The 23,044-nt window shown below is 54.8% G+C and overlaps 1 protein-coding gene across 2 annotated transcripts in view; it reads left to right on the top strand.

Annotated features, from left to right (window-relative positions):
* Positions 1-22,649, top strand: part of NCOR2 (nuclear receptor corepressor 2) — a 224,543-nt gene extending 201,894 nt beyond the window's left edge. For both annotated transcript variants that reach the window (XM_088176263.1, XM_088176264.1), the window contains exons 28-47: positions 144-294; positions 3,757-3,909; positions 4,123-4,209; positions 4,643-4,917; positions 5,698-6,061; positions 6,786-7,013; positions 7,110-7,358; positions 7,496-7,645; positions 8,061-8,201; positions 8,301-8,463; positions 9,001-9,428; positions 11,666-11,809; positions 11,929-12,071; positions 12,383-12,576; positions 13,921-14,067; positions 14,360-14,505; positions 15,798-15,851; positions 17,806-18,033; positions 19,646-19,825; positions 20,232-22,649. In XM_088176263.1, the coding sequence (XP_088032389.1) occupies positions 144-294; positions 3,757-3,909; positions 4,123-4,209; positions 4,643-4,917; positions 5,698-6,061; positions 6,786-7,013; positions 7,110-7,358; positions 7,496-7,645; positions 8,061-8,201; positions 8,301-8,463; positions 9,001-9,428; positions 11,666-11,809; positions 11,929-12,071; positions 12,383-12,576; positions 13,921-14,067; positions 14,360-14,505; positions 15,798-15,851; positions 17,806-18,033; positions 19,646-19,825; positions 20,232-20,407 (3,801 nt within the window). In that variant the 3' untranslated portion in view covers positions 20,408-22,649. The remainder of the gene's footprint in view (positions 1-143; positions 295-3,756; positions 3,910-4,122; positions 4,210-4,642; positions 4,918-5,697; positions 6,062-6,785; positions 7,014-7,109; positions 7,359-7,495; positions 7,646-8,060; positions 8,202-8,300; positions 8,464-9,000; positions 9,429-11,665; positions 11,810-11,928; positions 12,072-12,382; positions 12,577-13,920; positions 14,068-14,359; positions 14,506-15,797; positions 15,852-17,805; positions 18,034-19,645; positions 19,826-20,231) is intronic.
* Positions 22,650-23,044: the final 395 nt, after the last annotated feature.

Consider the following 23,044-nt stretch of genomic DNA (forward strand, 5'->3'; position numbering starts at 1 on the left):
TCCCTCTCCGTTGGCTGCGCCAGGAAGCGGAGGCCGGGTGTGCTCCCTGCGCTCAGCTTCCCGCGAGGAACAGCCTGTCCCCGCACGCCGTTGGCTTAATTGGTTGTGACACTGTTAAATATGGATCTTGGTGGCTTTCCAAGGGCACCCCGGCAGAAGTGCTGTACAAAGGAACCATTACCAGGATAATCGGAGAAGACAGCCCCAGCAGAGCAGAGAAGGCGAGGGAGGATGCCGTGCCCAAAGGACATGTCATCTACGAAGGGAAGAAAGGCCACGTGCTGTCCTACGAGGGTAAGTCCTAATCCTCTCTGCCTTTTTAGGGCAGATGCCAGGAGGTTGTGCCACTGTGGCTGGGACTTGAGAGCTATTTGAGGAAAGGCTGACAAAGTACAACAGGCCAGCTTCGTGTCTTTGCTTCCAGCTTTTTTCTCCCTTCCCACCCTGGTGCCCTGTGTCCGTCTGTCCCGTGTGGTTATCTTGTCTTAGAGATGGCAGGCAGGGTTGCAACGATTTTGGGAAACAGGGAAGAGGAGAGGACCAGATAGCGAGGTATGACCTTCATCCCTATCACCTTGTGCAGGAGAGGGACTGACTGAAAACATTATGAGAGCACTCCCAAACTCTTGGGCCAAGGTGGACTCAAAAACCTGCAAGATGGAGGCAAGTCAGGTAGTTCAGCATAAAGGCTTATTTGGATGTCAGGATTCTCACCTGTGCTGACTTGGGCACTGTGAGGCTTTTCCAGCATGGGGCTGCCCTGCAGGAATCCTCCTGGACCCAGCTTCAGTGTCTGGTGAGTTTTGCTAGAGCTATTGGAGGTGGTGAAGCCATTCCTGCACCCCACAAGGAGCCTGTCTGGGGATGTGCTGGCTGCTGCTGCACCCCCACAGCACAGGAAAGGTTTTTCCTCTCTGTGTTAGTGATACCAGCAGGTGGTCACCAGCTGCTCCTGCCTGCTCTGCGCCTGCTCAGCCCATCTCAACACTGCCCATCAAAGCTGCTCTCTGTGTCTCAGTGCCTCCCGTTGGAGATGAGCAGATGTTCTCCAGTGAGGTTGGAAACAGCTCCATTCTTGTCCTTCACCGTGGGCTGGGTCATCTCTGTTGTGGAGCTGGACTCTGCTGGCTTGCACCTGTAGTCAGGAAGAGCCAACTTAGAGATGCTGCAGCCCTGAATCCCCTTGGGGTAAAGCACTGGTGTATGCTTTGGTGTGCACAGGGATGGCTGTCCTCATGTGCCACCTCCCTTCTCAGTTGAGTTTGGAGATGACTAAGGAGCTGATCCCAACCTCGGCTGCCTCAGGAGGTGTCTCTGGCAAGCTGCTGTGCTGCCTGAGCCCTCTGCCTCCCTCCCTGGGGCACAGTATCCATTCCAGCCTGCCTGGGCCCTGTGGGCAGTGCTGCAGGCTGTGTGTCCCACAGAAGTTCCTTTCCTCATGCCCACAAGTGCAGGCAGCTTGTTTCATCATGGGCTGGGTTGTCTTATCCAGGGCTGGAGGCAGAGGGGTCAGGTCAGGCCACAGGGACAACTCTCAAGCTCCAGCTGATGTCACCTTTGTGTGTGTCCTGGGACTGCAGGGACCTTTCAGGACAGGGCTCTGTGCTGTGCCTCTCTCCTGCCACATGGAAATTGGCTCACAGCATGTCCCCCTGGGTCCACTGTCAACTCTAGCCCAGATAAGAAATGTCACCGTGGAAGACTTGTGCCTGGATGCCCTTTGGGACAGTTGGCAAGACTTGGACCAGGGAGGGTGAAGGAAGTGTTTCAGGACTTGTTTGTGCAAGAAGCTATTTTAATCACCTCTGCCTGGGCTGGGGGTCGAGCGAGGCTGATCTCAGAAATAGCAGCATCAGGGAGAGATGGGGAGGGCTCCTGGCACTGAGGGCTGCCCGTGCCCAGAGCTGGGATCCCTCTCCAGGCTACGAGGGAGAGCTGCAGACCAAACTCTCCCCTGTTGTTTGTGTGAGCCTGAGTCTCCTTGGCTGCAGCCTGTGTCCATCACCTCTCATGCTACCCCCCATGGACACAGATGAGGAATTAATTCCTTCCTCTCTCCAGCAGCCTTTTACATGCTTGATAGCATTTATCACATCACAAATGATCCCACGAGCTGCTGCAGCCTTGCCAGCCCTGCCTCTCTCCTTCCCCCTGTAGAGCCTGGCGAGGCTGAGCAGCCCAGGAACAGAAGAGTTAAAAAAAAAATTAAATAAGAAAACTGGAACTGTTGGTGATTATGAATTTTGGCAAGCAGAAAAAAAATTGCAAATTCTTTAGTGTCATGAGGGTGCTTAAAATAAAAGAGCTGTAATGAGACGAGATCCTGTAGCATGTGTGAGCTGAATTGTGCTAGATTGGTTATTCTCATCCTGCATATGATTGCTGATGGCTTCTGCAAGGCGAGGGACGTGGGTTTGGAATGGTTTCCTTTCTGTTTAGTCTCTCTTCTCCCTCGCGCCCTCCCCCTGCTTCCCGGTGGTACAAAGGGTGCCTGGGAGCACGTCCCCTCCTGCACAAGGGCTGGTGGCAACAGATGTGCCTTGATGACAGGGTGCAGGCACATCACCCACATGGTGCTTGGCTGATTCTCAATGTCACCCCCGGATTTCTCCTGTCAAATGGAGCTGAAGCAAAGGCTCAGGCACGGACCCCCTCTTGTTTCCCCACACACAGCCCCAAACACTCTGTGGATTGAGTGGGTGCTGATTGCGGAAACCAGCAGTGGGTGTGAAGTTGTAATAATCCCATTTTATTAATTACTGCTTTTGCCAAGGAGGAGTTTTGTTCCTGATTGTCCACAATAGAATGAATGTTTTTAACTTCCCTGCTTTCTCTAATTGTACAACCACCTTCCTTACCCACAGAGAGGAGGATCAGGGCACTGGCAATCCTTGGCAAGGACAGCCTGGCCAGGGATGATGGGCAGAGGCATTTGTCTCTCCTAGCTGGCATCCTGTTTGGAGCTCATGGCATAAACCCGAGGCATTCAGCTGGATCAGAAGCTGCTGAATTCACAGCTCGTTGCACATGATGGGTGCCCATTGCCTGGGGTGGGCGTGATGCTGCCTGGCACAGGCAGGGCTGTGCTGCTGCTGGGGCTGCAGCTCAGGACAGATGTCCAGGGCTCGTTTGCAGGGAGCCTGCTCCAGCTTTGGATCAGGGTGCAGTCAGTGGCCTCTCCTCACTCCAGCACTCAATCCATCCATCAGTCCTGCTTTGTCCATCTCTCCCAGTCCCTATGTGTGCTCAGTGCTGTTTCAAAGGAATCACTGTCAGCTTTGCTTCTCCTCCGTTTTTCCTGATTTTCTCACCCAGGGAGTGTCTCAGCAGATGTTTAGGCTGGCCAAGATCCCAAACAGTAGGTGTCTAGCAAAAATCAAAACAAACAGGGAAAAAAAACCAAAACTCCCCAGACCCAAAGAGCCAAGTTCAGTGGAACTGCAGCTGCTCCCACTGGCTCGGGGCTGTCCTGCTGCCTACAGGATGGCCCCACCAGGGAGAGAGGGAATGGGACACGACAGGGTGGATGCTCCTACGCAAGAGGAGGCACCGATCTGGAGTCTGAGGCAGTCAGGGAGGGGAGAAAACACCAGCTGAATTTCCTGGAAGCCAATCCCATGCGATGTTTCTGGCACTTGCGTGGTGGTGGCTGATGCTGGGATGGGATCTGACCCCTCAGCAGTGCACACAGACAGCAGTAAACACCCTCTCTTGGCCCGTGCTGACTTTCCATGCCTCTTGGTGTTCCCCTCACAGGTGGAGTTGCTGCTTCTCAGTGTCCCAAAGAAGACAGCAGGAGCTCGGGAGCTTCCCATGAGACCACAGGAACTAAGCGGACCTATGATATGATGGAGGGGAGGATCAGCAGGGGCTTACCAGCCCGTGATACCTTATCTACCAGCATTGAAGGTGGGTGTGGATGAAACCTTTCACCTGGGTAATGTTAGTGACCTGTGGAGATCTCATCTTGTCTCCTATCTACATGATGCATTTTCCTGTGCCAGTGTTCTGGCAGTGGTTAGCTGGTATCCCAACAGGGCAGCATCTGACCAGCATGGGGAAAAAACAGAATGTAGACTGGCCTGTGTCACAGCCTGACTTTCCCTCCTGGATCTCTTGTAGGTCTCATGGGTCGAGCAATCCCTCCAGACCGACACAGTCCCCATAACCTGAAGGAGCAGCATCACATGCGGGGCTCAATTACACAAGGTAAGGTCTGTGAGCACAGGATGGGCATGGACACGGGAAACATCTCTGTTCTCATCAGCAGGGTGGGACAGGAGGAAGCAAGGATGGGCACCTCAAGGTCCAGCTGCAGATCTTTGCAGCCCCTGCTTTGTGCTCAGAGAGATTTTAAGTCTTGCTCAGCTTCCACCAACCTAAATTCTGCCAAAGTCGGGGACAAAATTGTCAGTGATTGGCATGAAGCAGGTTGAAATCAGAGTGAAATTGGTGCAGAAAGTGGTGGTAGATGTGAGCTGCATTAGTGGTGTAGCTGCTCTGTGGGCTCAGTTGGGTACAGTCCCCGAGTCACATGTGTTAACTAGAGACCCCCTAGAAATGAGTATCTGCACAGGGACTGGGAGTCCAGGATCTGCCTGGAGAGTCACCTCTGCATCCATCATCTGCTTGGGGGTTGCAGGAATACCTCGGTCCTATGTGGAGGCCCATGAGGACTACCTCAGAAGAGAAGCCAAACAGCTCAAGAGGGAAAACACTCCACCAAGGGACTTATCTGATGCCTACAAGGTCAGATCTCATGATCTGACTCCTCTGAAAATGAAATCAGCCCATGAAGACCTGGTAGCCACGGTGAAAGAAGCAGGAAGATCAATCCATGAGATTCCCCGGGAGGAGCTGAGGCGGACACCAGACATCTCTCTGACCAGACCTCTGAAGGAAGGCTCCATCACGCAGGTGAGTGTGGAGTGAGCAGCACCTGAGGTCAGTCCTGCTCAGCCTGCTGCCCTTGCACCGATCCTGGGAGCCATTCCCAAGGTAAAAGGAGGGCAGGGACAGCTTTGTGTTGCATCACTGGTAAGAACTGATGCTCTGCTTGGGTGCAGGTTGTTCTGCCCCATCCTTTGAGGGGATCCCTTCCAATCCAAACCATCCTATAATCCTTCCCTGCAGATAAATGCAAAACCCAGGGAACCCCTGGCACATTAAGAAAGCAATGATCCATCTAGATGTGTAAATAAAAGGGAATGCGTTTGCCTCTTTTTCAAGGACAGAGTCAACTCGGTGCCCTCAGCATTTGTGACTCTGGGTGCACATAAACTTGGTCTCCTCCCTTCATGGGCAAGTGGCAACCCAGCAGGGCCAGTAGTCAGGATGAAACATGGCATGCTATCTGCTGTTGGTCTCCAAATATTTGCAGGGTTCCCATGGCATCTTGCAGTCCTATCCCATTTCACAGCGTGTGTAGGAGAGAGGCGTGATGGGCACAGCCAGCCTTCGGCAGTGACTCATCATCATCTTGTTGGAGCACAACCAGACATGCAAGATGGGCTCTCCACCCTGCCCTGTGCTGAGTGGTTACCTCTGTTCTGCCAGTGGCTGTTAGACCGAGAAAACTTTGTGTGTTGACCCCACTGAACGAGGCCTCCCGAGTCCTGTTGAAACTCAGTGGGATGCAGTCACTGGGCTCCTTCTGTTCTAGGCCCCTTTGATGTCCCCTCTGCCTCCTGTCCCCAGGGTACCCCACTGAAGTATGACAGCGGCTCTTCCTCCTCGAGTACCAAAAAGCACGATGTGCGCTCCATCATCGGCAGCCCCGGCAGGACTTTTCACTCTGTGCATTCTCTGGATGTCATCCAAGACCCGAGGAATCTGGAAAGAGCTTACGAAGAGAGCCTGAAAAACAGGCCAAGCCCTGTGACAAACTCGGGTGGCTCCATCGCCAGAGGGGCTCCTGTGATTGTACCCGAGCCGGGCAAGCCCCACCAAAGTGCCCTGGGCTACGAGGACCACCAGGCAGGGCACAGCACGGCCTTCAGCAGCCACTTGCACAGAGGGTCTCCAGTCTCCACACGGGAGTCCACGCCACGGCAGCACGAAGGTACTTGGCAAACCTGTGATGTGATGGTAAAATTTCTAACAGCCGAGCAGGTGAGGAGCATGGGAGGTGGCTGCTGAGCCCACCTGCCCCAGCAGATCCCAGCAGGTGCCTGTTGAACCCGTTCTTCCCAGCACCCCACGCCCACGGCTGACTCACAGCACTGGGGTGGCTGCCAGGGCCAGCTGGGGCTCAGCACCCTTCCTGGGGTGCTCACACCTCACCTGCACCAGGGTAACCAAAGGGAGATTTGGGCCAAGGCTGGTGAAGCCATTGGTGTTTCAAAAGTGTCCTCTCTGTCCCAGCAGTGGCCCACAGCAGTCTTTTTTCCATAGGTGGGCAGGAAAGCGGTGCTTGGGACACTGGGTGGGAGATGTTCACAGTTCTCACTGACACCTTCTTGTGCTGAAGAGCTTGGCAGCAGGGCTGCACCACCACCTGCTAGTGCAGGCCAGGGTGAATGCACTGATTGCCCAGCATGGATGGATGTGCTGGGGTGGAGGGATGATTTGGGAAAAGCCTCTCTCCCAAGGGGCAACCGGGACTTGGCCCACCTCGACCTTGGTGGTGTAACAGGGAACGGCAGTGCAGGGAGGAGGGAAATGTCCATGGAGTTCAGGGTAGCTACGATTGTCCCTGTGGGACATGCTTGGCCAGAGGCATCCCTCAGGGACATGGCTTGGCCGCTGTGCTCAGTCTCTGACTCATTTCCTTGTGCTCTCTGCAGGGAGCATCACTGCTGGGAAGCCGGTGTCCCAGGACAGAAAGATCACCCCCACATCGAGAGAGCTCACCAACTCCAAGTCCCCGCACGCCCCCGTGCCCGACCACCACCACCCCATCTCCCCGTACGAGCACCTGCTCCGCGGCGTCAGCGGCGTGGATCTGTACCGAGGGCACATCCCGCTGCCTTTCGACCCCGCCGCCATCCCCAGGGGAATCCAACTGGAAGCAGGTACCTCGGCTAGGGACACAGTCTGTTCTTTTCCTTCTTCTGCTCCAAAACCCTGAGATCTCTGTGGCTTCACATCTGCGTCCTTTTCTCTCCCAGCTGCTGCTTACTACCTGCCAAGGCATCTGGCTCCGAGCCCCACGTACCCACACCTGTACCCCCCGTACCTCATCCGGGGCTACCCGGACACGGCAGCCATGGAGAACCGCCAGACCATCATCAACGACTACATCACGTCGCAGCAGATGCACCACAACGCGGCCGCAGCCACGGCCATGGCGCAGCGGGCGGACATGCTGCGCGGGCTGTCCCCCCGGGAGCCCTCCCTGGCCCTCAACTATGCAGCAGGTGCTGCCAGCACGGCGCTGTCCAGGCCTCTGGGAGCAGGATGGGAGAAGGAGGCTGGGTCGGGCTGGTGCTGCCGGCTCCAGCCGAGCTGCAGCAGCTCGGCGTTGTCCTGACAGTCGTCTCGCTTCTCTCCGCAGGCATCATCGACCTGTCCCAAGTGCCACACCTGCCTGTCCTCGTGCCCCCTACCCCTGGCACCTCTGCCACCACCATGGACCGCATCACCTACATCCCTGGACCCCCCCAGACCTTTGGCAGCCGGCACAGCAGCTCCCCACTCTCCCCAGGTAATGCTGTAGGTTGCTTTTCCAATGGGAAAATGATCGAGCAGGACACTCATAACCAATCCGAGGCCATGGGCTCAGCATCCCTAGACAGTGTGGGAGATCCCAGATTAATTCTCACTCAAGCGGTGACTCCCTCTCTTCCTGCTTGTTGAGGGCTTCCTTGCTTTTCCCCCTCGTTCCTCAAAGCAAACAGCTCTGTGGAAGGTCACACCCTGGAGACGGTGCCAGGACAGCTCTTCCATGATTTGTCTGGGTTTTGTCACGCTGGTTACCCTCGTCTGTCCTGCTTCAGGTGACCTTGGATGGAGCCATTCCTTATCTACTCTGCAGACACAGCGATGTGGAGAGCAGGCAGCATTCCCAGGGGGAATTGCTGTGTCTGCAGCCCTCTCACAGCCTTTTGGTTGGGTTTCAGGAGGGCCCACGCACATGACCAAACAGTCAGGATCATCGGTGTCCGAACGGGAACGGGAGCGGGAGCGGGAACGAGAGAGGGAGCGTGAAAAATCCATCCTAGCCTCCACCACAGTGGAGCATGCTCCCATCTGGAGACCAGGTAGGCTGGGGAGGAGTCCATCCTCCTGTGCAGGGTGGAAGGCGGGGTTAGGGCTGTTGGGCAGAGAGCTAAAGAAGCCCTTCCTCGTGCTCTCCCCAGGTACAGAGCAGTCCAGCAGCCGTTCATCCTCCCACTCCCACAGCCACCAGCACTCTCCCGTCTCACCCCGCACCCACGAGACCATCCAGCAGCGCCCCAGCGTGCTCCACAACACGAGCATGAAGATCATCTCCTCGGAGACCCCCACCCCTTCTGTCCTACGGTACGTTCCTCCCACCGTGCTTTCCCATGCTTGCCTGGATGCCTGCACCACCAGCACTGCATTCATGAGCACCTCTGAGAGGAAGGAGTGAGAGTTGTTTCTCCTTCAGTCTCAGTGGGGGCAGGACTGGGGCTTTCAGGGTGGTTGTGATGGGGAGAGGCACATTTTGGTGGCCCAATTCTTTTGCTTTTCCTGGTGGCTTTTCCTGCTGCCAGGAGAAAAAAATAGACTTGTGCCTGTTCCCAAATTGAGGTATTGCTCCTCTTGCTGAAGATTGCCTGGTGGTGGAGTTATCAAGGTCTCTGGGACCTGTCCATGAGTTTTATGTTCTGCAGTCAAAGCATTCAGGCCCAATACCCTGTGGCCAGTTGCTGTGGTGGAGGCTCCATCCAAGCCCTCCTCACTGGCCCTGCATGATCCAAAGATACGCTCAGGAGGCCTGGACTGGGCAAGGCTGAACACTGAGGCTTGGTAACAGCATTCCCTTTCTCCATGCCCTTCTCTCACCTTGGCCTTTTGTCTTCCTTTTCCTTCCAGATCTTCCTCCACCACCACCACGTCGCCGATCCGCTCTGCCGCCTTCCCCTCAGCCTCCACCCTGCGCTCCTCCCTCAGTGCTGCCGACGGCTACGCAGCCCCTCTGGACCCCATCCTGCAGAAAGAGGCCTCCAGGGCACGGGAAGCCAAGACAGAACGAGCCCAGACTGACAACAACGTCTACACCTCAAAGCTGCCCAGCGGGGCCAACCTGGAGCAGTCGCCTTCGCCCATTAAAGCCATGGAGTCGAGACCTTTGCCCGCCTCCTCTGGTTCCTCTCATCACTATGGCAGAGGGCAGGGGAAAAGCCAGCAGCACCACCACCCTCTGGACCAGCAGCACGCAGCCTCGGGCTCCGAGCAGCACAGTAGAGAAAAGAGTCAAAGTAAACGCTTTGCCATGCAGGAGCAGGAGCTCCGAGCACTCGGTAAGACCACCACGACAGCAGCCAACTTCCTAGATGTGATTATCATGCACCAAATGCCTTGTGATAAGGGGCAGGAAGAAAGAGGCTCACTGAGTAACAACTAGTGATGGTCAGAAATTGGAGGGCAGAGATGAGAGAGCTGTGGCCTGGCACCCATTTTATTTCATGATTTCTTATTTTTAGTTGCACATTTTGGATATTGGCTGCATCAGCTGCCCAAGTGTGCTTGTCCCTCTGCTTCCTGGCCGTTGTGTTATTCTGGACTTTTTTATTTTTGTGTGTTTTAAGGATCTTCCATTCTCCCACCCTCTTTTAGTTTTTCCAGTTACCAAGTCCTGTTTTGCAAATGTTGTCCCGTTCCTGGTATTGCTTTTTACAGACAATAGCCATTTGCTAATTTTGATTTCCCCATCCTTAGAAATTCCCAAGCAGTCTGTAAGGAACAGTTGTGGGTAATAAATCAAATGAGCAGAGGAGAAAACTGGGGTTGTGAGCGTGACAAGGCTGCTGGCCATCAGAAAAGCACCTCCCTGCTGATGAGCTGCAGGGTCTCTGAGGGCTTTGTGGGTCTTGGATGGGGTCTCTCTGTGACCTCACTCAGGATCCTGGTGCTAGATGCTGCCCAGGGTGGGCACCGTGGCTGTCCTGGGGTCACTCAGCCCAGCTGTGCTCAGCAGCTGTTTCCAGAGCAGACCACAAGAACCACCTCAGAGGAATCTTGTGTAAGACACTAAAGCGCTGGGATTAGTTATTCCAGTAGAAAGTGCAGGGAAGAGGATGAGTTTCAAGGTCTGGGTCATTCTTGATGGCAGCAACCTTCAGAAGCAACAAGCAGCCTGTGGGGATTTGCTGGGACCCCATCTTCAGGTTGCAGCAGCTGCCTTGGCCATCAGTACTGGGAGTCTCTGTCCCCTCCCCTTCCCATAAGCCAAGGATGGAGAGGATACAGCAGCATGGCTGGGGAGAAGAGCTACATCCCATCCCACCCCCAGTCGTGTCTGGTCCTGCCGCTTTCTAGCAGCATGTTCCAGGACCATGGATGTGCCTCTGGCCATGGTGCATTCTCTGGCTGAGCTTTCCCCTCCTTTTTCCTTGCCACCTGTGCTTCATCCAGCTGAATGTTGTGCTGTGGAGAGGGGCAGCTCTGCTATGGCCACAGAGCTTACAGAAAGAAGGTGCTGTTCCTCAGGACCTGGTTCTTGGTTAGGGACCTTTCCAGAGCAGGATACTTCAACTTGTGTGAATGATAAAGTGTGGTCCCTTCAATGCTGGTGTGCATGGGATAGTGGGGGATGCTGCATCTCCATCCCCATCTCTGTGTCTCAGGTACAGGGAGGAACCCTCCAGCAGTGCTGTGGGTCCCCTGCCACATTTGCCTGCTGAGGGCAGTCTCTAGGAATAGAGTGTTAGGAGGGTAAAGGTCTGTGGAGGCAGAAGTTTTGTTGCCAAATGAGCTTGGCTGGAGAGAGACAGCATTTGCCTCCTTCAGGGCCCCTCCATCCTCTGTGTGTCCTCTGCAGAAATGTAACCCATCCATGCCTCTGTTTCCCCTCTATGCTGAAAGGTGATTGTTGTCCCTCATTGCAGCTCTGCCTGCTTTGATGCACTTTCAGTCTGTGCAGAGGCTTGTGTGGACTTGGACTTTTCAGTGGTAGGTTCATGGTTAACTCAATGAGCTTAGAGGTCCTTCCAGCCTAAATGCTTCTGTGAGTCTGTGCAAGGTGTTAAAAACCAGAGAATGGTCAAATTTTGCTGCTGTGCTTTGTGAGTCCACTGTCTCTGAAGTGGCATCTGAGGCCTCCAGGGTCTCACATCCAGTTTTCAAGTCCCTGGTCCTGGCCATGCTGGGCTTGGGGCTGTGCTTTGTAATGCACTTGGAGACCTCTTGTGCAGCCACCTCCACTGTCTCTCCAGGTATAGTGGGGATTTCAGTGGGTGGAGAAAATGGGGGAACAAATTGTGAACGTGCAGAGGTTGGATTTGGTCCCTGGATCTTATACTGTCACCGAGAGCTGCTGAGTGTCCAGTTCTGCACGAATGAGACATCACCTCTTCACAGCAGCCATCACCACAGCTGGACATCAGAGGTGGCCCTGCAGTGTGACCTGCCAGGTCTTCCCTCATCTCTTTTTTCCCCCACTTTGCTGAACACATGACTCTACCCAAAAGGAATGGTGCGGCAGTGCTAGGGAAAAGCTAAGTGAGCTCCTGGTTTTAACTCCCTCCCATTTCCTCAGGCTTTCATGGAGGCTACAGCCCTGAGCGGATGGAAGCTGTGAGTCCTGTGAGCTCGCCCAGCCTGTCCCATGAGAAAGGGGCCAAGCTGCTGCAGGACACGGAGAAGGGCCATGGGGAGCACGACCTGAGGCAGAAGCAGCAAGGTGAGAGCAGGGGCTGGCACGGGAGAGCCCAGGCTGGCTGTGCTCCAGTGCTGGGATGGCATTTGAAGAAGGGGACACAGCTGTCACCTCATTCCTGCTCTGTTCTTGGTGCCCCCCAGGCTCGCTGAAGGCCTCGGCTCCCGAATCCGCCCACCTGCAGCACCTGCGGCAACCCGACGGCCCCCAGTGCCAGCCCCTGCAGTCCAGCCAGAGCATCAAGGGCATGAACCAGCGCGTGGTCACGCTGGCCCAGCACATCAGTGTAACTAACTCACCTCGTTCACCTCCATCACCTTCCTGCCGGGGCTCCGGGGCGGAGGGAGGAGCTCAGTGAAACATGTCTGGTGGGGATGAAATGGGAGTGATGCTGGAGACGTCAACTCCTTGAGTTGGGGGCTGGAGAGCAGGGGCCATCACGAGTGTTCAGCCCAGATATTTATGTCCCCAAGAGGCAGAATTTCCATCTGCAGGGACAAATCAACCCATTTCCCTCCTGCTCAACCCTCTTAGTTGGACCCAGCGAGGCAAAAAATCAAAACCAGCTCCGTTCCTGACTGTGGTTTCTTTGTGCAGGAGGTCATCACGCAGGACTACACGCGCCATCACCCGCAGCAGCTCAACTCGCACATCCAGGCCCCGGTGTACTCGTTCCCCGGGGCGGCGTGCCCGGTGCTGGACCTGCGCCGCACGCCCAGCGACGCCTTCCTGCAGCAGCAGGAGCACACGGCAGCCTCACGCATCTCCCCGCACAACGAGGGGGGCAAAAGGTGAGCCCCGGGCTGGCACAGGTGGGCTGGTGCCAGTCTGAGCTCAGACGGAGCCTTGGGTGCCCTTGGCTGGCTGGCGCCGCGGGGAGGGGTTGCACGGGGTAGTCTGGGGTTTGGCATTGCTCTGCCAGGCTTGGTGCTGGCAGGATTTGGTGCTTACACAGCTTAACTCCTGTCTCATCTGGGCATCTTTGCCCTGGGGTGGTGCCTCCTGCCATCCCTGTTGTCCTAGAGGTGTTCTCTATCCCCAGCCATGCATAATTCCCTTCCCAATCTGGCTGGTGTCACAGGATCGTTTAGGTAGGAAGGGATCTCTTGAGGTCATCCAACCTCTTGAGCAGGTTGTGGCTGGTTGGGTTCAGAGTATCTCCACTGTTGGAGACAGCACCTCCCTGGCCAACCTGTTCCCATCATTTCAGCACTCCTAAGGAAGAAAGGCTTTTCTTGGTGTTGGGATGGAATTTCATGTGTTTCGTTTGTGCCTGTTGCCTCTTGTCCTGTCACTGTTCTCGGTCCCTGACCACAGATGATTCCAAAAAACCTGAAGCAACACGTTTTCCATTGGTTCAAAATTAGTTTTATCTTCCTTTTTCACAGTGAATCAGAAGTTTATTAGACACAGGTGCCCTGACAACTGCAATTGTTCATTTCAGGCACCACCTGTATTTGTTTTAAAGTGGCTTTCAAATCCCCTTCCTGCTACAAGGCAGGCCTGATTGCTGTTGTATGGGGTTAAAAAATTGGTCTGTCTTCCCACCCAAATACCCACTCAGATGTATCCAGGAATGAGTGGTGCCTTGTCGTAAATGGGATTATTCTTCCCAGCTCTGCCTGGTCCTAGAGTTGGCTTTATGATATGAAGGAAAAAGAGCCCAGCTCTGACCACCCAGTGATGAAAAAACTGGGGAAAAAAGAGAAACCACAGAAAGAACAAAGACGTGAATTCCCAGAACTCTGTGAGGAATTCCTCGCAGACTCAAGCCTGGCTGTCTCCCAGGCTCTGGCCACGGGCAGGCATCAGGGGCCAGTAGTGATCCTCTCCGAGCTGCCCCAGCTCCAGCCCCTCCTGCAGCCACCCAGCTCCTGTGTGGCCCTGACAAGGAGGATGGGAGGAGGCAGGTTCTGCCTCTGTGTGTTCACAAATACAGAGAGTGTCTCTCAAAGGTCGATGTCGCAGCCCTCCACAGGGATCCGTGTGTCCCTGCCACCAGCAGGGACACCTGGGCTGCTGTGTTTGGGGTGGCCCAGCTGCCCCTGAAAAGCAGCAGGAATCCTCCTCCCCCTCCCAAGCCCAGGGACGGGGGCTGTCACAGTGAACCGACGGCATGTCCCCTTGCTGCCCAGGTCCCCGGAGCAGGGCAAGGCGGCGGCGGGGGGCCCGGACAGCTGTATCGAGCCCGTGTCTCCACCAGACGGCGTGGGAGAAGCAGAGCACGCCAAGAGCGCCCCGTACCCCGTCCTGTTCCGAGAGGGAGAGCCCATGGACCAGAGGTACGGCCGGGGGGCTGCTGGGGATGGGGATGTCCCCACACATGGCCTGGGCTGGGCTGCTTTCCTTGCTGCCCAAAGCTGTGTCCCGTCCCAGGGGGGTGTATTTGTCACGGCTGCTCAATACCACGGAGTACATTTATCATTGGGGTGGGGAGAGAGGTTGGAGGTGCTGAGGATCCCAGGAGCTGCCAGCCTGATGATTGTCAGCAGTTGCACTGAGGGGAGAGGCTCTTTAGGTAGGATTTCATGCAGTGGATGTTGCAGAGGTTTCCATTGGTGTTTTGCTCTGCAGGATGGGGTCCAAGTCCCCAGGAAACAACACTCAACGTCCAGCTTTCTTCAGCAAGCTGACAGAAAGCAACTCTGCCATGGTGAAGTCCAAGAAGCAGGAGATCATCAAGAAGCTCAGCACGACCAACAAAAACGAGACGGAGTACAGTAAGAACCTGTGGGGAGGCAAATGCAGGGCACGAGGGGAGGAAAAACCTCGAGGACACATGAAGCAGAGATTTGGGAATGGATGCTGCTGTGTTAAAGGGCTGGGAGCTCCCAGATAACCCTGTCTGCACTGTAGACAGACTCAATGGTTTTTGAGGGTCCCTTCCAAATCAGAATATTCTGTGATTCCATGAAGTACAAGGTCCAAGTGTTTCCTAGAGTGCTGTGTACTGGTGCCAGCATTGACTGTATATTGACTGTGTGTATCTGGGGAGGCAGTGGGAGACTTCCCAGCCAGGTCTCTGTGCTCTGAGGCTGTCAATCCCACCCAAACCAGATAACCTCTGTAGGAAGGAAATAATGAGCTGAGCATGGAGGACACTTAAGAGCAATTGATATTTTAATGACTGGCCAGCCAAGCCGAATCCTTCCTCCTTGAGATGCATCTCCCCCCAACCTTACTTTAAGCCCTACATCAATATTGGTGAAGCTCTGTCAAACTAACCAGGCTGGCTCAGATTAGAAATTCAGCCCATTCATTCATTAACCGCTAATAGAGTAGATAGGATCATAATTTAATTTAGCCCAGCATTATACAGTCAATACTAATTCAATTTGAATCCATCTTACAACAGCTGCATCGGATAAGAGGGACCGAGCTGTCTCGTCTCCTGGATGATGTTACCATGAGCCAACAGTATTGTTATGCCCCTTTGGGGACAAGTGGCTGAACCCCCTGACCTTCCACACTTTCCCTTATCAAGAAAAAATATATAGAAATTGGATACGCCTCTTATTTGATGAGAATTTCTGTTATTCTAAGGAAAGCAATATCCAAGTCAAACAGCTCAGCTAAGAGGGAAAATATTGATTTAACATTTCTTCTCCTCCTCCTTGCCCTCTCCACTGCCCAGACCTGCTCCATGCAATAGGGGGCATTGAGCCTTTGAAAATCACATAGGCAGGAGAGAGGGTTTGGCTTCATGGAGCTTTTAATCCCAAGGGCAGGAGGGAGGAAGGGAAGGAGGCCAGCACTGAGCACACAGACATTGCCCTGGCTTTCAGGGCTCTTCTTTTTTGCCCTTTCCCACCTGGTGAAGGTGCTCACTGTGGATCTCCCAAAGGCACTGGGAGTTGAAGCAAGCACCCACAGTCCCACCCCTGTGTCTGGGGGAGCTGGGCTGCTGTCAAGAGTGCTGTGACAGAGAGGTGGGAGTCTTGTCATGGCTGCCATGGCCACTGACCTGCATGTGCTGCTGTCTGTACTGAAGAGCTTCTTTGTTTTTCTCCAGATGTGGGGCAGCCTGGGACAGAGATTTTCAACATGCCAGCGATTACTGGAGCAGGTAACTCCCCACAAACGTGTACCTCATTTCCCACAGGGCTTACAGCTATGGAGAGCAGGAGGCTCAGTAGATTTAAGCATCTCCTTCGTTCTGTTTTCCCTTAAGACCAAGAGTAACAGTTGCTGGGAGGCAGAAGCCTCGGGACACACAACAACTCCCTGCTATTGGGTTGGAGGAAGGGCAGTGTAATTCTTTGGAAAACCTGGCAGAGTTTGAGGAGAGGTTAAAGCTCAAACAAGGGTTGGCCATGTGATGCCATCAGAGGGTTAAACCATCTTAGCAAGGTGGACCTCACACCTGGAGAGAGCACCCTGCCCTTGGTGGGACCCTGTGGTCTGTGCTGGGTGGCAGGACAGTGGCAAAGGGGAATGTGAGGGTGGGCAGTGGGGTCCCTGTCACCGTGGGCTGGGCAGGATGCAGGAGCCAGTTGCAAAAGCAAACTGGGGCAATAGCAGCACCCTATGCTGGGCAAAGTGGCCATGTTGAGGGCCAAAAGGGAGATGAGGGGTGCTGGGGCAGGAGGAGGTGTTTCCTGGGAGTTGGAGGAATGCTCAGGCCCAGCACCAGCCCGAGGGGCAGTGACAGTGGGAAGCTGTGACATTGGGTGAGCTCACCAATGGAGTGAATCCCCACTGAGGGATACTAATTGCTACTTAATTGATTAAGGACTGATGCTCTCCTACAGCAGAAATACCTTCGGGTTGTTAGTTTTAAGTAGGAGAAGAGCAGGTCTCCCACAGCCAAGGGCAGGAGGTGCTGTGGGCAGGGGTTTGGTGCCGTGGGAGGGCCGGTGGTATAGAGCTGCTTGCCAGTGGAAATGAGTTTGGGAGAAGAAGTGAGCTGGCATCAGCTGCTAGGGTAGGACCTGAGGGACCCTGGCAGACAAGATTTGAGGGTCGCCTTTGGCTAGAAGGGATCAGCAAAGACCCTGCTTGTTTTTACAGCAAGACAAATGTTCACACCAGGTTTACGGGAACCTGGGCTCTGTCCCTTTCCCAGCAGAGGGGCAGGGATCCCAGAACGAACACTCCAGGATGGGGTCAGCTGGGGGGCCCGGCAGTTTTGTGTCTATATTTTGCCCTTTGCTTGTTCCCTGTAACTGCCACCCCGGGAATGAGGGTGGCGTGGCTGAGCCTCTGGTCCCTGTGCGGTGCTGCTCCATAACTGCATGGCTTGAGACTCACATCCACGCGGACACTTCGCCTCTGCATCCTGTCCCGCAGCCCGGGGGGCCCTGGGCCCCGTGGGAACCCGGCCTGGGGAGAAAGGGGGGCAGGGGCAGTGGGCAGGGGGCTTGCAGAGAGCACGAGGAGGGACAGCAGGACGAGGAGGGACAGCAGGACGAGGAGGGACAGCAGGACGCTCCCCTCTCCCCGTGTAGCTCCGGGGGCTGCCTGCATCCTGTCACCCCAGGGCCAAATCCAGGCACATCTTTCTCATCAAGTGTTTTTGTGGGGTACTCCTTCTTCCTTCCCTGACTTCCTTTATGGGAGACCTCTCCAGCCTCCCAATCCCTGGCACACTGACCTTTGCTGTGTGTGCATATGGACCCCACATCCAAATTCCTCGTGCCCCCATGCCGAGCCTGGCTGGGTTGGCAACACAGCCCCTGCTCCTTGGAGATGCTCCCTGGGGCTCAGAGAAAAAACCTTGTCCCCAGCCCCCGGGGAACCTTCCCAAACCCCAGATCCCAGAGTTGAGTCCCATCCATCCCACGGCCGAGCCCCGGGGCGGGATGGAGCGGGAGGAGGAGGAGGAGGAGGACGGGTGCATCGCAGTGCTTTAAAGAACAAGATGACAAAGTTTGTTGCTTTGCGAGAATGTGCTGACTGTTTGTTTCTTCCCTTCTCCCTTGTCTCCTTTCTCCCCCTTTCCCCGTCCCCCCCATCTTTCTTCTCATTTGGCTCCCCCCCATCTCCCGTCCCCTCTCTCCTCCCTCTCCCGTATCTCCCAGGGCTAATCAGTTGTAGGAGCCAGTCGGTCCAAGAGAATTCCAGTACCAACATGGGGTTGGAGGCAATAATTAGGAAAGCCCTAATGGGTAAATATGACGAGCAGTGGGAAGAGCGCTCACCTCTCAGTGCCAATGCTTTTAACTCTCTGAATGCCAGTGCAAGCCTGCCCGCTGCTATGCCCATAACTCCTGCTGATGGACGAAACGAGGACGTGCGCTCCTTGCCAGGTCTGCAGCCCTCTCCACCTTCACTCTCTCTGTGTTATTAATTCTCAGCCTTTTGATCTTCCCATTTACAGGGGGATTTATTCCTCCCCTCCCCGTTTTTGTTCATTTTGGTTTTTCTTTCTCCCCTCCCTTCCCCCAGCTTTGAGCTTTGTGGATCTGCTGATTAATCCTGTTTGATGTTAATTTAATAGTCTCCAAAGGTGCTGTTGCTTTCTCTAAACCACTGACTTGCTCCTCTCCCTATTTGTTGGTTTTTAATATCTCCTTTTCCTATATTTTTTTTTACACAATAGAGAAGTTTATGGGGGTGGAAAATCTCCCCACCCAAAAAATCAAAGCATAAACTTAAATAGCCAGCCCCAACTGTCTATAAACCCCCAGGGGGATCACTGCTGCCAAAACAGAAGGTGGTGCTGAGCAGGGCTGGTGTGGAGGACACAGGGCAGAGTGGCATTTCCCTCCCCACTTCAGTCTCTGGGGGTGTCAGGGCAGAATTCAACCTGGGATGGGATCTGGGAGCAGCTGGAGCAAGAGGGAGATGGAAAGGGAGCTAAAAGTGATGCCTGGGGGATGATAAGAGAGGAGAGGTTGGAGTCAGCTGCTCCATGGGCCCTGGTGGGGCTTGCAGAGCCCCATGACAGGGTCTGCTCAGCTTTGGGGAGACTTGAGCAGAGATGAGAGGGTGGTTACACAAATCCCCAGTTAAGAAAAGAGAGGGAGGTGCAGACCAGGGATGGGTGGGGGAAGCATTTGTCCCCCACACCCAAGGGCAGAGTGCCTCATGCAAGTGCCCTGCACAGAGCATGGCAGCACTGCCAGGGATCACCCTCGGGAATGCAGGCACAGAGCCCCTGGCTCAGGAGTACATCCTGGGTGCACCTTCCTCCAGGTCAGCTCACACCTCTCTGGGTCAGCTAACACCAGGCACTCTAAAGCTTTTTGCAGAAAAGCGTTTCTGGCTCCTGCATGAAACCAGCAGCTTCTTCCAGCCGTGCCTCCCCATGCCTGGTGGAGGCTGCCTGCTGCTGGGCAGGCAGGGTGGGATGCAGAGCCCATCCATCCCCGCCCCCCCTTGGGGAGCTCCCCGTGGTTTACCTGGGCTCACCTGCCCCACAGAGGCCCTTCTGGCTTCAAACCTTTGAAAAACTGGCTAAACATCCATCCCCAGGGACTGTGCTGTAAGGAGGGATGAAAAGACCATCCTGGCCATGTAGACCATGAGGATGGGGAGTGTGTTCAGGGCTCCTGGGGGGTCACTGCCTGTGCATGTGGGGCGGCACACGGAGCTCCATTCCTCCCGGCTCAGGAGCAGATTCCGCAGGGAAACAGCCAAAGCCACATGGCCTGCCCTGCCCCAGGTCCCTACAGGGGACAGTTGGTGGCACCAACCCACAAAGTGGAGCAGCCCAGGAGGGACAGAACCCTCCTGCGGCCGCTGTGTCCCCCTGCCCCATCGCCATCCCCGCCGCGCTGCCGGGGTGAGCTTTTCTCCTGCCACGAGCCATTTTTGCAAAGCTCCTAAAAGGGAAGCGCTGGGAACCCTCACCCCCCTCCCCAAGCCCCTAATCCTGTCACAAGGAGCCGGGTGACGAGCGGGTGCCTCTCTTTGCAGCAGGAGGGGGGAAGCCAAAGATCGCTGCCAGACCCAACAGCCGCAAGGCCAAGTCCCCGGCGCCGGGTCTGTCCTCGGGCGAGCGGCCACCCTCGGTGTCCTCGGTGCACTCGGAGGGCGACTGCAACCGCAGGACCCCCCTCACCAACCGCGTCTGGGAGGATAGGCCGTCATCCGCAGGTAGGGGGACAGGGGGGACAAGGGGACAGGAGGACGGGAGGACAAGGGGACAGGGGGATAGGGAGACAAGGGAGCTGGGGGAACAAAGGGACAGGAGGGCAGAGGGACAGGGGACAGGAGGACAAGGGGGACAGGGGGGATAAGGGAACAGGAGGACGGGGGGACAAGGAGACAGGGAACAGGGGCACAAGGGGAGAGGTGGACAAGAGGACAGGAGGGCGGGGGACAAGGGGACCGGAGGACAGGGGGATAGGGAGACAAGGGGACTAGGGGGACAGAGGGACAGGAGGACAAGGGGGACAGGGGGGACAAGGGGACGGGGACAAGCGGACCGGGAGACAAGGGGACAGGAGGACAGGGGCAGAGCCACCCCCGGTGCTGACTCTCCTCTGCTCGTCCCTCGCAGGTTCGACGCCGTTCCCCTACAACCCGCTGACCATGCGGCTCCCCAGCGGGGTGGTGACGGCAGCGCCCAGCGCCCCTCTGCCGCAGGGCACGCCCGGCAGCCAGCACCACGCCTGGGACGAGGAGCCCAAGCCCCTGCTCTGCTCCCAGTACGAAACCCTTTCGGACAGTGAATGAGAGGAGCCAGGGGCAGGGAGACGGCGACCAAACCCGGGGCACGGGGGGCGAGCGGGACACCCGGGGCGAGCGCCCGCCACCCCGGCCCCGCCGGCTCTCACGAGCGAAGATGCAGGAGCAGAGCTATTTCATTTTTCCCTTTTCCTTATTTTTTTTCCCCCCCCCCTTCCTTCCCAACCAGCCAATTTGGTGGGGATGATGGTTTTGTTTTTCTTTTTCTTTTTTTTTTTTTTTTTAAATTTTGTTTGGGTTATTTTTTTTTTCTTTCTCAACATCTGGAAATTTCTGCATCTTCTTCGGTCTGATATAGAAAAAAAAAAAAAAAGCCTTAACGAGACAAAACCCAAGGAACCCATCTTCGATCTTGGCAGCCGTGCTGGGCGGTGACCCCCGCGCTGGAGAGGGACCGTGAGCGGCCGTGTGTCCATCCCGGGGCCGTGTGTCTGTCCCGGGGCCGTGTGTCCGTCCCGGGGCCGTGTGTCCGTCCCGGGGCCGTGTGTCTGTCCCAGGGCACGGAGCGAGGCGCTGCGGGATGTTCCTGCGGAGTTGGCAGCGGGCCGTGGGATGCTTCCCCCGGACCCGGCCATGGGGATGTGCCTCAGAATTGCAAAACCTTGAGCGGGTTAAAGAAAAGATTTAAAGGAGAGAAAAAAAAAAAAAAACAACAAACCACGAAAAAACGGTTGAGAAGTGAAAAACGGGACAGAACGCCCCAGGTCGGTTCCCTGGCTGATCCAAGGGCTGCGTGCCCGGAATTCCCGTGTCACAAGATGTATCAGCCCCGCGACGACACGCTTCGAACGTGGCTGGGAGGAGCGGGCAAGGGAGGGAGTGAAGAGCTGTTTCTTAAAAAAAAACAAAAAACCACAAAATAATCCTGGTCCCTTCGATGGAAGCGATCCCGGGTCACTCGGAGCGGGCAGGGACGTCCCCGGGCTGGCTCGCACTGCCCACCGAGGGGCTCGGTTGCTTTAAGTGCATTGTTTTCTGAATGGTGAGAAAAGGCAATTGTAAATTGTATTGGTCTACAGGGTATATTTTTGATACCTTCAGTGAATTATGTCAATATTTTACGCAAGGAAGGACTTAAACAAAACACAGTATTACATGCTGTAAAAGAGGTTCTGTTCTTACATGCAGGCTTTGATGCATTTGTCCATTGTATGGAAGGGTTTAAAAAAAAAAAAAAGGTAACAATGATCCATCCAAGTTATCTGGGAGTCAGGAGAATGTATGTACTTAGTTTAAAAAAAAAAAAAAAACCAAACAAAAATCTTGCCATGGTTGCAGGGCCCCCCGTTACACACACCTTTGCTGGTTGTAGACGTTGATTCTCCAGAGCCCTCCGAGCTGGCCAGGGCAGGGGCAGAGTGGGCAGGAGGCCAGCGTGGCAGGGAGTTCACAGGAAACTTTAAAAAAAAAAAAAAAGTTAAAAAAAGTTAAAAAAAAGTTTTTATTGTATTTTTGTGATACACACGAATGCTCAACTTTACATTATTTTTTTCATTCCATGATGTTGGCTCATATCTGCAGTTACATGGTTAAAGAACAAAAATATTAGACTTTTTTTCATTCACTTCTGCTTTCTCGCTCTGGGGGGAAAACGAATGGCAAAAAAAAAAAAAAAAAAAAAAGAAAAAAAAAATAAAATGTATTAAATGCTTTGCATTCTATACGCTAGAGGAGCCCCAGCCCGGCCCAGCCCCGCAGCCTCCGGCAGCCCCGCGGGCTCAGGCGCCGTCACCTTCCCCATGGATCTTTCTTTTCCCCCTGCAACGTTCCCAGGTTGATTCTGATTTCAAAGCAAGAGAATGATGGTGTTTGTTGTTTGTTTGGGGTTTGTTTTTGTTTGTTTTTTTTTTCTGTTGGGTTTGTTTTGTTTTTTTACAATGTACAGGTTTTTAAATGTTCATCAATGTTTGTCTCTTTTCTGTTGTGTTCTTTTTTTTTTTTTTTTTTTTTTTTTTTAAAGAAAAAAATCCGAGACAATGCACAAGCGATGTGGAAAGTCTTTGCGTTCCCAGGTTATTGCTGCTGGTGTCTCCGTGGCTCTGAGCTGTACAAACTCACAGAGCTGATGTCTGGGCAAAACGCTATTAAAATGTTGCAGATTCTGCTGGGAAAAAAAAGAATTATCCAAATCTGACCCATCTTCAAAGCCGCCTCCTTAGCTGATTCGGAAAAAAAATAGCGGAAAAAACCCCAACCACAACAAAGAATAAAGTTCCCACTTGGCACAGTAGCAATACTGTGTGCTGCTTGGTGTCTCCAGATGTCCAGGAAGGCGCTGGCTGCTGCTGGACAGTGGCTGCAGAGGTGGCAGAGTGGCACCAGGGACCACCAGGGACCCTGCCAGTGACCCAGGCAGGGCTGAGCCGTGGCCAGAGGGGCCCTGGAGCTGCTGCCTTGGGGGCTGTGCAGCACACCAGGGATCAGGTACTGGGGTGGCACTCGGGTCTCTCACCTCGTGGGCACCCCGTGCCAACCCTGCAGCTGGGTGTGGGGACATCAGGAAGGGACACAGGCTCCAGCCAGGAGCTGCAGAGCTGCTTTGTCTCCAGCCCGGCTGGGCCGGGTTGGGTGGCACTCTGTTAGCCACAGACAGCGCTCACCAGCAGCGTGGGCAGCACCCAGAGC

This window comes from Sturnus vulgaris, chromosome 19, assembly GCF_052056855.1.
Source record: "Sturnus vulgaris isolate bStuVul1 chromosome 19, bStuVul1.hap1, whole genome shotgun sequence".
Taxonomy (NCBI): Eukaryota; Metazoa; Chordata; class Aves; order Passeriformes; family Sturnidae; genus Sturnus; species Sturnus vulgaris.